At 39.5% G+C, this 12,707-nt stretch overlaps 1 protein-coding gene and 1 pseudogene across 1 annotated transcript in view; both read right to left on the bottom strand.

Annotated features, from left to right (window-relative positions):
• Positions 1–348: 348 nt before the first annotated feature.
• On the bottom strand, positions 349–1,215 carry LOC150020141 (protein SET-like; annotated as a pseudogene).
• An 8,320-nt stretch (positions 1,216–9,535) lies between these two features.
• Positions 9,536–12,707, bottom strand: part of SPATA18 (spermatogenesis associated 18) — an 84,281-nt gene continuing 81,109 nt past the window's right edge. Inside the window, exon 13 of the mRNA XM_090267390.1 lies at positions 9,536–9,681. Within this exon, the coding sequence (XP_090123516.1) occupies positions 9,536–9,681 (146 nt within the window). The remainder of the gene's footprint in view (positions 9,682–12,707) is intronic.

Below are 12,707 nucleotides of genomic sequence, written 5' to 3' on the forward strand. Positions count from 1 at the left end.
TGGGGAGAGGGAGGGAGATGATATAGGAATTGGGGATCATGGTAGGAGGGAATGGAATAGACGGAGAGAGGTTGGGAGGAACTGTATGCACAACTAATGGACATGATCTAAAAGGGGGGGACAACTGGAGGGAGGGGGGCCACCGGGTGGAGGGGAGCAGAGGGAAGGGAAATTGGCACAAATGTAATATTTTAATCAATAAAACACATTTAAAAAAAAAACAGGGAGACTGAGCACAAGAAGAGGAAAACAACAACCACAGCAACAACAACAACAACAAAAGACTGCAACTTGCTCTCAGGAACTGGAGAAAATTAAAAAATAAGGTTGGAATCCATCAGTATTCCATTAGCCATCTTCTCCTTCATCTTCCTCTCCCTCCTCCCCCTCATCATCATCTTCATCTTCTTCACCTTCATCCTTATCCCCTTCTTCATCAATATCTTCCAATCATTCTTCATCATCATCATCTTCTTCTTCTTCTCCTTCCCCCTCTTCATCATCCATATCAGGGACCAAGTAGTACTGTAATGGATTTGGCCAAATATCATCCTTGATGACTTCTCCTAACTCATCTGCACCTGCATCAGAATGGTCAGTGAACCAGGTAAAAATGCTCTCTGGTTCCTCATGCTGCCTCTTCCTTCTGGATTTACTCTGCGTTTGACTTGAATGTTTCGTCAAATCCTTTCCAGATTTCCATTTGATTTCAGTGAACTTGGAAGATAGATCACCACTCTCATTCAGATGAAATTCTTTGGAGAAAACTTTATTTTCCAAGTAAGGATTTTCATCAAAATAAAAATCTATTCTGTAACCTGATATAATATCTTCAAATTCTGTCACTTCAACTCTTGTCAAATAATGCAGTGCCTCTTCATCCTCTTCCCCAAGCAGGGCAGATACTTGTGGACGGTTGACAAATGTTGTTACCCAAAAAGTTGGGATTTTGGCGATCAATTCTGACCTCTTCTGAAAAAATGGTTGGCGGAGTTTGTTATATTTCTGTTCTACTTTCAAAATCTCCTCACTAGCTTTTTCATTAAGTCTGTCTATTTCATTTTGTACTTCCTCAATATGTTCAACTGCTTCTTGCTGTTATTTTTCTTCCTTTCTCAAGTCGTGGGAGGTTGATTTCTTCTCGGGCTTGGGGGCAGGAGGAGGTCTCGGTTTCTTCGTCTGGGGTGGGAGCAAAGACTGGCGTTTGGGGGCCATGCTGTGAGATAAGTCGGAGAATCAGGCCAAAAGGAAGTTGCACTGCTGAAAGAAGCACCGAGAACCTCATTGTGTTTTTAGAAGATTTTATTTATTTACTTTTAGAGAGCAGGGAAGGGAGGGAGAGAAACATTGATGTAAGAGAGGAACATTGATCAGTTGTTTCTCATATGCTCCCTGACTGGGACCAAACCTGCAACCCAGAAATGTGCTTTGACTGGGGATCAAATGGGTGAGCTTTTGCTTTGCAGAATGATGCCCATCCAACTGAGTCACAGAGGTCAGGGCTCATTGTGGTTTAAATATGCATTTTTCTGATGATTAGTGACATTGAGCATCTTTTAATTATGACTATTGACCATCTGTATATCCTCTTTGGAAAGATGTCTCTTCAGGTTCTTAGCCCACTTTTTCACTGGATTTTTTTAAGTGTTGAGTTTTGTAAATTCTTTATAAATTTTGGATATTAACCCCCTATCAGATGTATCATTGGTGAATATGTTCTCCCATTCAGTGGGTTGTCTTTTCATTTTGTTGATGGTTTTCTTTGCAGTTCACTTGGAATGGCAGTCTTTTCCTGCAAAAAAATTTTTGTTAATTGCATTTCTAACTAGTAGGAACTCCTAGATTTATTCATAGCAAATGCCCCAATACATGCAACTACTGTATATTTCTTTTCGGTCTGAAGTCCATTCTAAAAAAACAATGTGGTATCAGATTGTAATGAAGAATGTGACGTAGCAACTGTCTTTTGACATGACTGCATGTTCAGTAACTCTTCATTTATTTCTTATGTCTACTTGAAAAGCTCTATTTTATGGCAATAAATCCCCCCCTTTTCAAGCAACTTAAAATATTGGGCAAACTGAGGACCTAAACTAAGCATCTAAAATTTATATCTGAAGTATAAAGCTAGATTATTCCAAATTTTTAAAGGAATGTTCTGTTTTGATTATAGAAACAATATATTTTATGATTAAAAATTATTAAAGTACGTAACCAAAAATAAAAGTAAGAAAATAGTTACTGATCATACAGATATAGTCATTTTTACACACACACACACACATAAAATATATGTATTATTTTTACTTTTTCTCTCTCTTTATCTCCATATACAGGGTGGGGAGAAAGTAGGTTTACACTTGTTTGTGTGGAAAATAATACAATAATTAATAAATAAGTACCAGTTTGCCTTCTTTTTGCTGAATATTCACAAAACCTTCCCAATGCTTAACTACTCATTAGTCAACTTCAACATGCATCCAAATATCAGATTTTTTTCTTTATGGGGTTTGTTCTGGAAAAAGCCTGAATTGCTTTCTGAAATGCAAGGTAGGAAGCAAATATTTTTTTGTTTGTTTCTTTGTTTGTTTGTTTTTACACCCATCATTGTTAAGCATTAAAAGTGAGAAGCATTTTAGATCCCTTGTTTAATAAACATAGGGATATAAACACATTAGTTAGTGTTTTTGAACTTGACATTTGTCTTTCCACCCAGACGTATGGCAGAGATGGTCACTAAATGAGGCCTGTTCAGATATCCATCCTTGTTATTGTTTGACCAGCAAACACTGACTTGAAGGCCAATGGCCCTCTCAGAAGAAACCAGCTATGAGTCCATCTCAACCACCTCCTCTTGGCATTCCAGACGGGTTTGAATAATTGCCATTAGACTCAGTCCTCTAAGTAATTTTAATTTGTCATTTTTTCATGATTGTTTTTAGGTTGCCGAGTCTTTTTGCCTGGATTCCAGGGTAACTTTTAAGATGAAACAACTAAGCTTCCCCATATTTGGGCTAGTACTGGCCAGCAGGAGACCAGGGACTTGGTCCCAGTTTGCCACTAAACAGCTGTGTGACCTTGGCCAACCCTTTTCACCTCTCCAGTCCTCAATTTCCTGGAACTGATCTCTGAATTTCCTTTCAGCTTTAAAAAAATTGTTTTGACAGTGTAATTTAATTATGCAATAGAATCTCAAATCTAGTTCATCTTTGTTTAGACTTACCCCAAGGTAGGAAAGGCAGGATGCATGCTTCCTTCCATTCATTCATCAACCATTCACTGGGTTTCTGCCATGTGCCCAACACTCTGCCAAGTACTGAGGGCACAAACTGAATATAATACAGACCCTGCCTCAAAGATCTGGCAGTCTGTTGGAAGCTGGGGAAGCAGCTACGAAGAAAACAGCAAATATGAGACAAGACTATGTTCGAGGGCTGCATGGAGCTCAAGGGAAGCCTAGGAAAGGCCATGCAACTCACCTGGGAAGAGTCAGGAAAGGGTCCCTTGAGGAAGTAGTAATTAAACTGAATTTGCAGAATGAGCAGGAGTTAGAAAGGCAAAGAAGAGAAATAGCAGTCCGTGCAAAAACATAAAGGAATAAAAATAGCCTGAAAAGTGCATGGGACTCTGAGAATGGCCAATAAGTTTTAGTTGAATGAATAAAATGCACCAACTATTAAACTACATTCTAATCCATTCTTTCAAGGAACCTTCTTCTCCAGATGGTGTTAAAGAGATGTGAGCTAATGATCTTATTGCTTACTGAAACCTTATTCTCACAGGGGAGAATTTTCATTTTCCACACACCTATTTATAAAACTTTAAAGTTCTTTGGTGTAGAATAGATTCTCCATCGTATCCTATCTCTTAAACTTTTGCTGTTTCATAATTCCACCACCCAACCACTCAAAATATCCACAGCTAACGAAGAGAAGTTAGGGATAAGATAAAGTTTCAGATTCCTATAAAAGACCAAAGAATACTGCATTTCTGTGAAGGATATTATCCTTCTAATTTGATAAGAATAAGAGTCATAGCAACATAAAGCGATTCCCTATTCCTGAACATTCAAATACATAAACACGAGATCTACAGATGACGACCTCCCATATTCTAAAGTGTTTTTACAAGTTGTTCCTAGATCTGACACCTTCATGAGGCAATGGAAGAAAACTGTAAAAGTCTTCAGCAGTCAACAGCTCTTCATAAACCAGTTAAACTACTACAGAATTGACCTGTGTACAGGAACTTTCTGGAACTTCAAATTAAAGGACCTTATCTGACCTTTTGTTTAGAACTAATATCTTTTCAGGAAATTCAGCTGTAAGAAGATATTCACATCTTGGGAGAACAAAGGTTGAAAAAGGTATACCACCTATATTCTTAAAGAATAAAATCATAACCAATAAGTTATTTATGCCTATATTCTCAGCATGTCTATGCAACTGTTATTAGGCTAGGTTCAATTATTTTCATTTAGGGGGAAAACCCTGGAGCACTCAACAGGACTTTAAGCGTTGGGAGGCATATTGCACAAAGGAGGCACTCACCAACTGATAAAGGCACAAAAGAACGGGAGCAACCACCAGCTAGTACAGGAAAATTAGCCTCGATGCGTGACAAAAAGCCAAAAGCAGCAAATATGGTCTTGCAGCCTCTGCCCCATCTCCTTGCACCCACTCCCATGTCTTTCCCCTTTATCACTGCTGAAGATGGGAATCTATTACAGCAGCAGTCACTGTGCATAATGGGGGGTCTCAAAACACTCTCAAATTATTTTCATATAAAAATTATTTGATCTCATTCAGCTCCCATAGATCTCACTCAGCTCCCACATACATACATAAAATAACTTGAAGTTCAGGCACACTTTGTTGGCAGTGCGACCCATGATTTAAGTTATTTCATATAAAAACCATGAACATTTGTCAAAAGTATAATACTTTGCAAAACTAAACACTTTCCTCATACACATTCCGTTCTCTGCACCAGAATTAACATGAGTCTATTTACCTTTAAAATTAATCAGTAAAATAGGGGAATTTGCAAAACAAAACATGAATCATATTCTCATTCTTAGGGTTTTATCTGGTAGATCAGAAATTAATTTTTTTTTCTTTTTCAAGGGAAACATTAAAAAATATTGCCTCCTTATGCCATCATCCTTAGTTTGAGAGAGCTCTTTATTCTGGATCCAGGAGTTCTTTAATTCCCAGGAAGATAAATGACTGAACTTGTCCTAACTGGATATCTGATGCCCCCCTCACCTCCAACTTAGAAGTCACTGGCATTGGGTTCTGTTTACTGACAGTAACCTCTTTCAGGGCACAACAAAATCTCATTTTCCTCTGGATCTCCATATCCAGATATGTACAGTAACAGGTGATCAATAACCATTTGCTGAATTAATTAATTTAATGGCAAAAAAGAACATAAAAGCTCCAAATAAGCTGAAAATAATAGTAATAATAATAACTAACATTTATTGAGAGTTGCTAATGCCAGGCAGTATTTTAAGTACTTTACATAAATCAATTTGTTAATTTTATACAATCACCAAAGGAGGTAGATTCTGCTTCTATCCGCCCAGTTCTCAGATCAGGGGAAGAAAGACAAATAGGTGAGTAATTTGCCCACAATAATCAGGTTCATGAGTGATGCATCTGGGAGTCACACCCCCAGGCAATCTGACTCCCTGTCCATGTAATTAATGACTACAGCTATTAATTGCCATTTTTCCATGGAGTCCTTGGGTTCTATTAACTTTTGCTATAAACTGTTGCCCAGACTTTGGGGCTCTTCCCCGTGACATTCCACCATAAATTCCATTGCCCCACATTTCAACAGAGAAGTTCTGGGGGACACCTGAGGCCCAGGCATGGTTAGGTGACCCCAATTTTCATTGTAGGCATTACAGATGCAGAACCCAGATAGTGAGCCAGGAAGAAAGAAAGCTCAGAGGCAATGAGGTTTCCAATCAAGGTGACACATAAGACGAAGAGAAACTAAGAATCCCAGAGATGTAGAGAGAAAGGGCAAGGCAGAGCCTAGCTAGAAACCCTGAGCTCTTAGTGTGGCACTCCTGACAAGTGTCCATAAGCCTGGCTGAGAGTCAGGAGGGAATTATGGGAATAGGAGAGGGTGATTGCAGTTGAGCCCCAGCAACAAAAAGAGGTGCATGAGCTGGGAGAGCAGGAAGAATTTAAGCTTCTCATCCAAAAGGTCTGATTCACTTGAAGTGCTCTACCCAGAGCCCAGCCCACTCTGAGGGCCTCTCTCTGCCTTTCCTGCCCCCCACTAATACCTGAAGGCCCCTCACCCACCAGAGAGGAAGAAAGGACTCATAACTTTGGGCAGGGCTCTAGGGCAGGGGAGGAGGAAGCAATGGGATGAGAAAGACAGAAAGAAGCTGTAGTGGAGGGAGAGAAAAGAGGAAAGTGATTCCAGGAGGAATGTTCCCTGCTGACAGCATATAAGAAAAACCCAGGGCCTGTTGGAACACAGGGGAGGCTGGCAGGCAGCATGCTGTGAGCAGGACAGCCCCTGAACCTGAACTAAAGAGCTAATTGAACGCTCTCAAAATTGCACATGTGGCCTTGAGCACTAGCAGGAAGACCACTGTGCCACAAACGACACTGCCAGTGCCTTGTGACAGAGGGCAGGGTGGAGAGCTACTCAGAGCTTTAGAGGTTATCACAGGAGAAAAACAACTCCCTCATGCTCACCCATTTCCAGATGTCTAAGGTCTTGACTAAATAAACTTTGAAGGGACTTTTATTTTAAGAAGGAACCATAGAAGAATAGTGATAGAAATGAGATAAAGGCTTCTGCCAGCTTGTTGAGTAACTGTGCTTTTGAGATGGAGCACCTGTTTCTAGAGGCCACAAGAATATTGAAAGAGAAAGTAATATTTTATCCTTTTAAAAATTAATATTGGGATTAACTTTATTTCTAGTTTTAAATGGGAACAATTGCTTATGGTGCAAAGTTTAAGATGTATGAAAATATCTATAACAAAAAGCAGTTCTCTTTCCCCCATTGTTTCTTTTCTCCATCAAACTTTTCTTGGGTATCCATTCAGAAATAGTCTATACATATACAAATACACACACACATATAAACACAGAGACACACATAAATACCTATCAGTAGAATACAGGCCAAATAGAACACTATATATGTTTATATATACTTACAATATGTATTTTATATAGACTATATTTCTTTTAAAGTATATTCTTCTGTTCTTTGCTTTTCTATTTCACAGTGTATCTTTCAACTTCTCTGTTTCTGTACAAAAATGCCTCCCTCATTCCTTTTAATGGTTGCATAATAGTCAATTATATAGATGTACAAAAATTATAGTCATTTTGACCTGTACAGTTATATTGTTGCAAATCTTTTACCATTAAAAAATGGTGCAATGAATATACCTGTGCACACATTATGTGTGACTTTATCTAGAGTAAATTCCTGGAAAACAAAGTTGTTGAGTCAAAGGATTTGTATGCTATTTATAAATATAACAAAGTTAATTTTGTTAGAGATTATATCAATGTACACTCTGACTATCAACTTTTCTGTTATCCTACACTAACAAGAGTGCATAATCAAAAATTTTATCTTTATCAATCTGATGTTTGAAAGATATATCTCATTTTAGTTATAAGTGCTATTTCTTTTCTCATGAATAAAGGTTAGTTAGATTTTTTCATATTTTAGAAGTTACATAAAAATTTTTTTCTGTGAATTTTCTGTTAACATACCTGCCCAATTTTCTACTGGGTGATATGTCTTCCTTGTACCGGTTTATAGGAACCTATATCAAGAAAATAATACCTCTGTGATATGAGTTGTAAATATAGTTTGTTTTTGGTCTTCTGACTTTGTTTATGATGACTTTGCCATTAAGATTTTTTTCAAACAAGATATATCTTTATATTCTACTTTGGTCCTGAACAATGTTGCTTTAGCAAAGCTTCCTGACTGCTCAAAAGCTTATTTATGAAAACTTGGACTAAAACTCCCAAATAATATAAAGTTAATAAAAGTTGCTTGAAACCAACCTAAGCATACATCATAAGCAGACACGTTTCTCCAAAAATTTGAATATCCTAGGAAAAGCTTGAAGGATTCCATAAATAAATATTAGAGTAATAATAAGAAATGTTTAATTTGGGATCAAATTTCAATGTTCTTAAGGTATCTATACTATTGAATCAGAAAAATGTATTATTTTAGCAACAATACAGTTCTTATTTGTGTAAAGAAATTAAGTATAGAAGAGCCACAAGCTACAAGGCACACTAACAACTCACAGGGAGAAAAAACACCAAAACCTCATATTTGCAAACAGCAAACACCAAGCTCAGCTCAGACATTTCAGAAAGCTACACCTTCCCAGAAGTGCTCTTCTGATGGGCTGCACAGAGAAGCTTCTACTGAGAAGCAAAGGAAAAACCACCTCCAGAAACCAGAGCATCTGGCCTCATGTGGCGCTTGACTTCACAAAGGCATCTCAGTGATTTGTCCCCCGAGATGGGAAGAAAATGGAGCAATTCTTTTTCCCCAGTTGTGAAAGTCAAGTGCTGTCCCAGAGCCAAACCAAGGGAGGATACAGGAAGAAAGATACAGGCAATCCAGGCAACACAGGAAGGGCAAGAGGATTCCACAGACTTGAATGGACCACAGACAAACCCAGCAGTTATTCAGAAAAGAAAAACATCTCTCCCTCTATGGAGTTGTACTGTTATCCTGGGAAGGCAGCCATCACTTAGCAAGTGTCCTCTCTTCCTAGCCTCTCCTTAAAGAAGGGTCAAAGTTTCAGCGAGGGAGCCACATATCTGTAACTTCAGCGAGCTCGAACAATTGTTGTTTTTTGTGCCTGGTGTTGTCACAGATGCTCCCAGTTCCCTCGATGCCTTCTGGCTCAAAGACAGACCTTTGCCATCTTCCGTGTTGACTCCCCTTTGGATTTCCTTTCTAGGTTCTATCAACTCCAGTTCCTGAAACGGCCTTTGGTTTGTGGACTCCATTTCAGTAGCTGAAAGGTGAAAGGAAATTATATTGTGAACAGGAGCTGCTTTTCTCTCTCTTCAGCCAGTGTAAAACCAGAAAAGGCCATCCATTCTTTTTATGGCTTTACTCTGGATCAAAGTGTCTAAAGTATGAGCCAGCAAAACAGCAGTAGAGTGGGCTCATCTGTGGCCAAGGATAGAGGAAACTTTCCAGAATCAATAGAGATGTCTCATACCAACAGTTCTCACTTTCAGTGTTTTCACCAGACTTTCCACCCCTTTCCCTCGCTGCCCACCCATTCATCTGGAAAGCACTGTGGACCTCACAGAAGAGTGAGCATCTGAGAAATACCAGACCTACGGCAGTGATAAATTATGCAGTTGCTGTTGGTAAACTGGGACTCTACAACCAGCTGTCTGTAGGTATGCCAAAGCCTTGACTAAAACAAATGCACAGACCTCCTTCTTATGGATGCAGCAGAGAGGCCAGGGATGGTTTAAGTGTTTTCCAGGGTCATTCAGTTGCAAGTGGTAGAGCCAGGATCCTGAGCCAGGTCTTTGGACTGGATGTCCTGTGCTATTTCCATGACCCACATACGAAGTGGTTCTGTAAATCCAATGGCACCTGCAGCCATGAGCAACTCGCTGTCCACAGGGGGGTACTCTGCAAAAGGATTTCTGTACCCTTTCCTTAGCCAGACTCAGTGAAGGAAATGTCACATGCACAGACACACACAAAGGCATCATATGTACAGTGCCTTTTTGATCTTCAGATAGGAAAGCAAACCCATAAGCCCTTGAACTTCTAACAAGGTGCACATAACCCTCGATAGCCAGAATTGGGATGCTTTCTATAATATCAACCATTCATTTGTCTAAGACAGTGAAAAATTTTAACTAATCCTAAGAAGTTACCTTCATAGATATCTCTATTATAATTGCTCAGAGACACCCTCAGTTTTTAAGAATTACAGAGTTTAATAAACACTTCTTGCTGGTTTGTCTTTTGACTTTGGTGACTCCCAGATGAAGTTTGTCTAAAAAAAAGAAACAAAAAATTCAGGAAAGGAAACATTATGGACTTTTGACAAAGAGGCTGAATTTAAAAGTTTGATTTGGCTCACATCGTGTTTGGCCTCAGGAAACAAGAGCTTTCCCTTCATTCTACATCTCGTTTAGTGTATCTTGATTACATCTTTTTTTTTTTCTGGTGCTTAATTTAATCTTGTGTTGCTCACACGGTAACGGGCTGTATAGGCTTGTAGCCTGGGGGCCACAGGCCATTCCATTGAGCCTAGGTATGCAGTGGGCTATATCACCTAGGTTTGTAAGAGCACCCCATGTCATTTATATGACAATGACATCACCTAATGAAGCATTTCTCCATTTCTCAGAATATACTCCCATTGTTGAGTGGCACGTTACGGCACTTGCGCATGCATGACACATATAACCTAGAGCTTCCACTGCAGTGAGTGCGTCTGCCTTCCCAGGGGTTTCTACACAGTTACTCCTGTCCGTACCACATCTCTCAGATCCTTTACAACATTGTAACCATCTGAAGATTTTCCTCCCTACCCAGACTAAATTTCACTCTCCTCTCCTCCAAGTCTGCATTTAAGGAACTACCAGAATCCCACTTTGATTAGCCATTTGGGACACTGTCTTAAGATGACTCAAAGAAGTCTCTTTAGAACATTCATGGTTCAGTGAAAGTGAACAGGGCCGTGAGCTGCATGCATTTTGCTCCTCCAACTGCCATCACTGAGAGACATTGTTTCCTTCCAGGAGCACAGATAAGCCATGTCTGGAGATGAACACACCAATTGCTTCTTCCAAAATGTAGATGCTGTAAACTAAGCCCTGCTGGTATTGCCATTGTGAGCCACCTCGCCATGCCTGAAATTTGTATCTCAGGAGGGGACAGGCTCAATGACTTCTGTTGGAGACTTCCAGATGTTCCACAAGAAGAGAAAGGGAAAGAGCTCCGATGGGACAGCTGAGCTCTAATTTCTGGGAACCCTACATAAAGCAGACCTAGCCCTGGGTGCCCATCAGGAGTTGTGGTAAGCCCAGGAGAGAAGGTCCAAAGCTAACAGAAAGCAAATGTCTACTTTGGCAATGTCCACAGCTGATGTCAGTTTATTTTCCTCTCCATTGTTAATGAAAAAAAAAAAAAAAAAAAAGGTTATAACACGACAGCTCTGTGGAGCATGCTAAATGCAAAAATGTTCTGTTTGACTTTGATCATTTGTGCTTCCTATGATAAGCAACATATGGCAGCAACCTTAGCTTGTGACTATAGCAAATTATCAGTTTGCCTATCTTTTCCACAAAAGTTTAGCTTCTGGGGAAGAATAGGTCAAAGGACTAAGACAAGAAAGGGTTATTCCAGCAAAGCCATGAAAATATATTTGAATTTAATGAACTTGACTCCATTTATAAGCCTGATGTCCCCAGATTTCCTAAGTTTCTTATGTTACCATTTAACATCCAAATAAAATTACTAGAAACCCTATCCCTTGTGCTGGGAAGTCTCCCCCAAGTCTCTGCCAGAGATTACTGGGGAGCAGGGGCAGATTCTCCTTCTCTTGACCAGTCCAGGCTGCAGCCTTTTTTCTGACCATGACTTTCAGTTCAGCAGGTGTCACCCTCTCTCACTGGCCTATCTTTACACCATGTTAAACATTTCCAAACCCTCTTTTTTCCCAGAAGAATCACTAACCCAGGGTTATTATTGATCACATGGTTCCACTAAAGTTGGGGAAATGGGTCCTGGCCAGGTGATCAGTTGGTTAGAACAGTGGTCCCCAACCTTTTTGGTATGAGGGACTGGTTTCATGAAGACATTTTCTACACATTGAGGTGGGTTCAGGGGAGAGACAGGAAACCAAGTTCAGGCAGTAATGTGAGCAAAGTGGCCTGGTTCTTAACAGACCACAGGCCATGGACTGGTACTGGTCCGTGTCCCATCTCTCTCTCTCTCTCTCTCTCTCTCTCTCTCTCTCTCTCTCTCTTTCCCTCCCTCTCTCTAAAAATCAATAAATAAATGTTAGGAAAATGAAAAGAGAAGATTTACAAGACGGCATGATTAAAGGCAACAGTTTAAAGTGTATATTACACATCCCTTAGTCATTCCCTGGGGCAAGGATTATTTTTTCCTCTGGTCAGGTTCTCTCCTTTAGATTGCAGCTTGTCATCAATATTTTGGCTTCCTTTTGAGACCTTGCTCTCAACTCTAGCTCCCAGGCTTAAACCTCTTAAACAGTGTTTGCTTTCCTACACAGAGTCATATCTATTACTGCATGTACACACACACACACACACACACACACACACACACACACACGTGCACAACTATTCTCAAAATCTAACTGTGTATTTCCAAATACTCCCTAAATTCAGTATGCTTTACTAAACAAAGGATCACCTTACTCCAAGGCTCCACTTTTTGACAGCAGAAAACCTTCACAGAAGCTTCCAATTTTCAGAATTTCTATTATCATGGGCATATTCTTTTTTTGGTGGTAAAATATACATAACATAAAATTTACCATTTTAACCATTTTTAACTGTACTGTTCAGTGACGTTAAATACACATTCAGTGTTGTGCAGCCATAACTACTATCCATCTTCAGAATATTTTTTCCTCCATACTGAAACTCCTTGAAACAATAGCTCCCCATTCC

This window comes from Furipterus horrens, unplaced genomic scaffold (assembly GCF_987537825.1).
Source record: "Furipterus horrens unplaced genomic scaffold, mFurHor1.1.pri manual_scaffold_2, whole genome shotgun sequence".
In the NCBI taxonomy this organism is placed as follows: Eukaryota; Metazoa; Chordata; class Mammalia; order Chiroptera; family Furipteridae; genus Furipterus; species Furipterus horrens.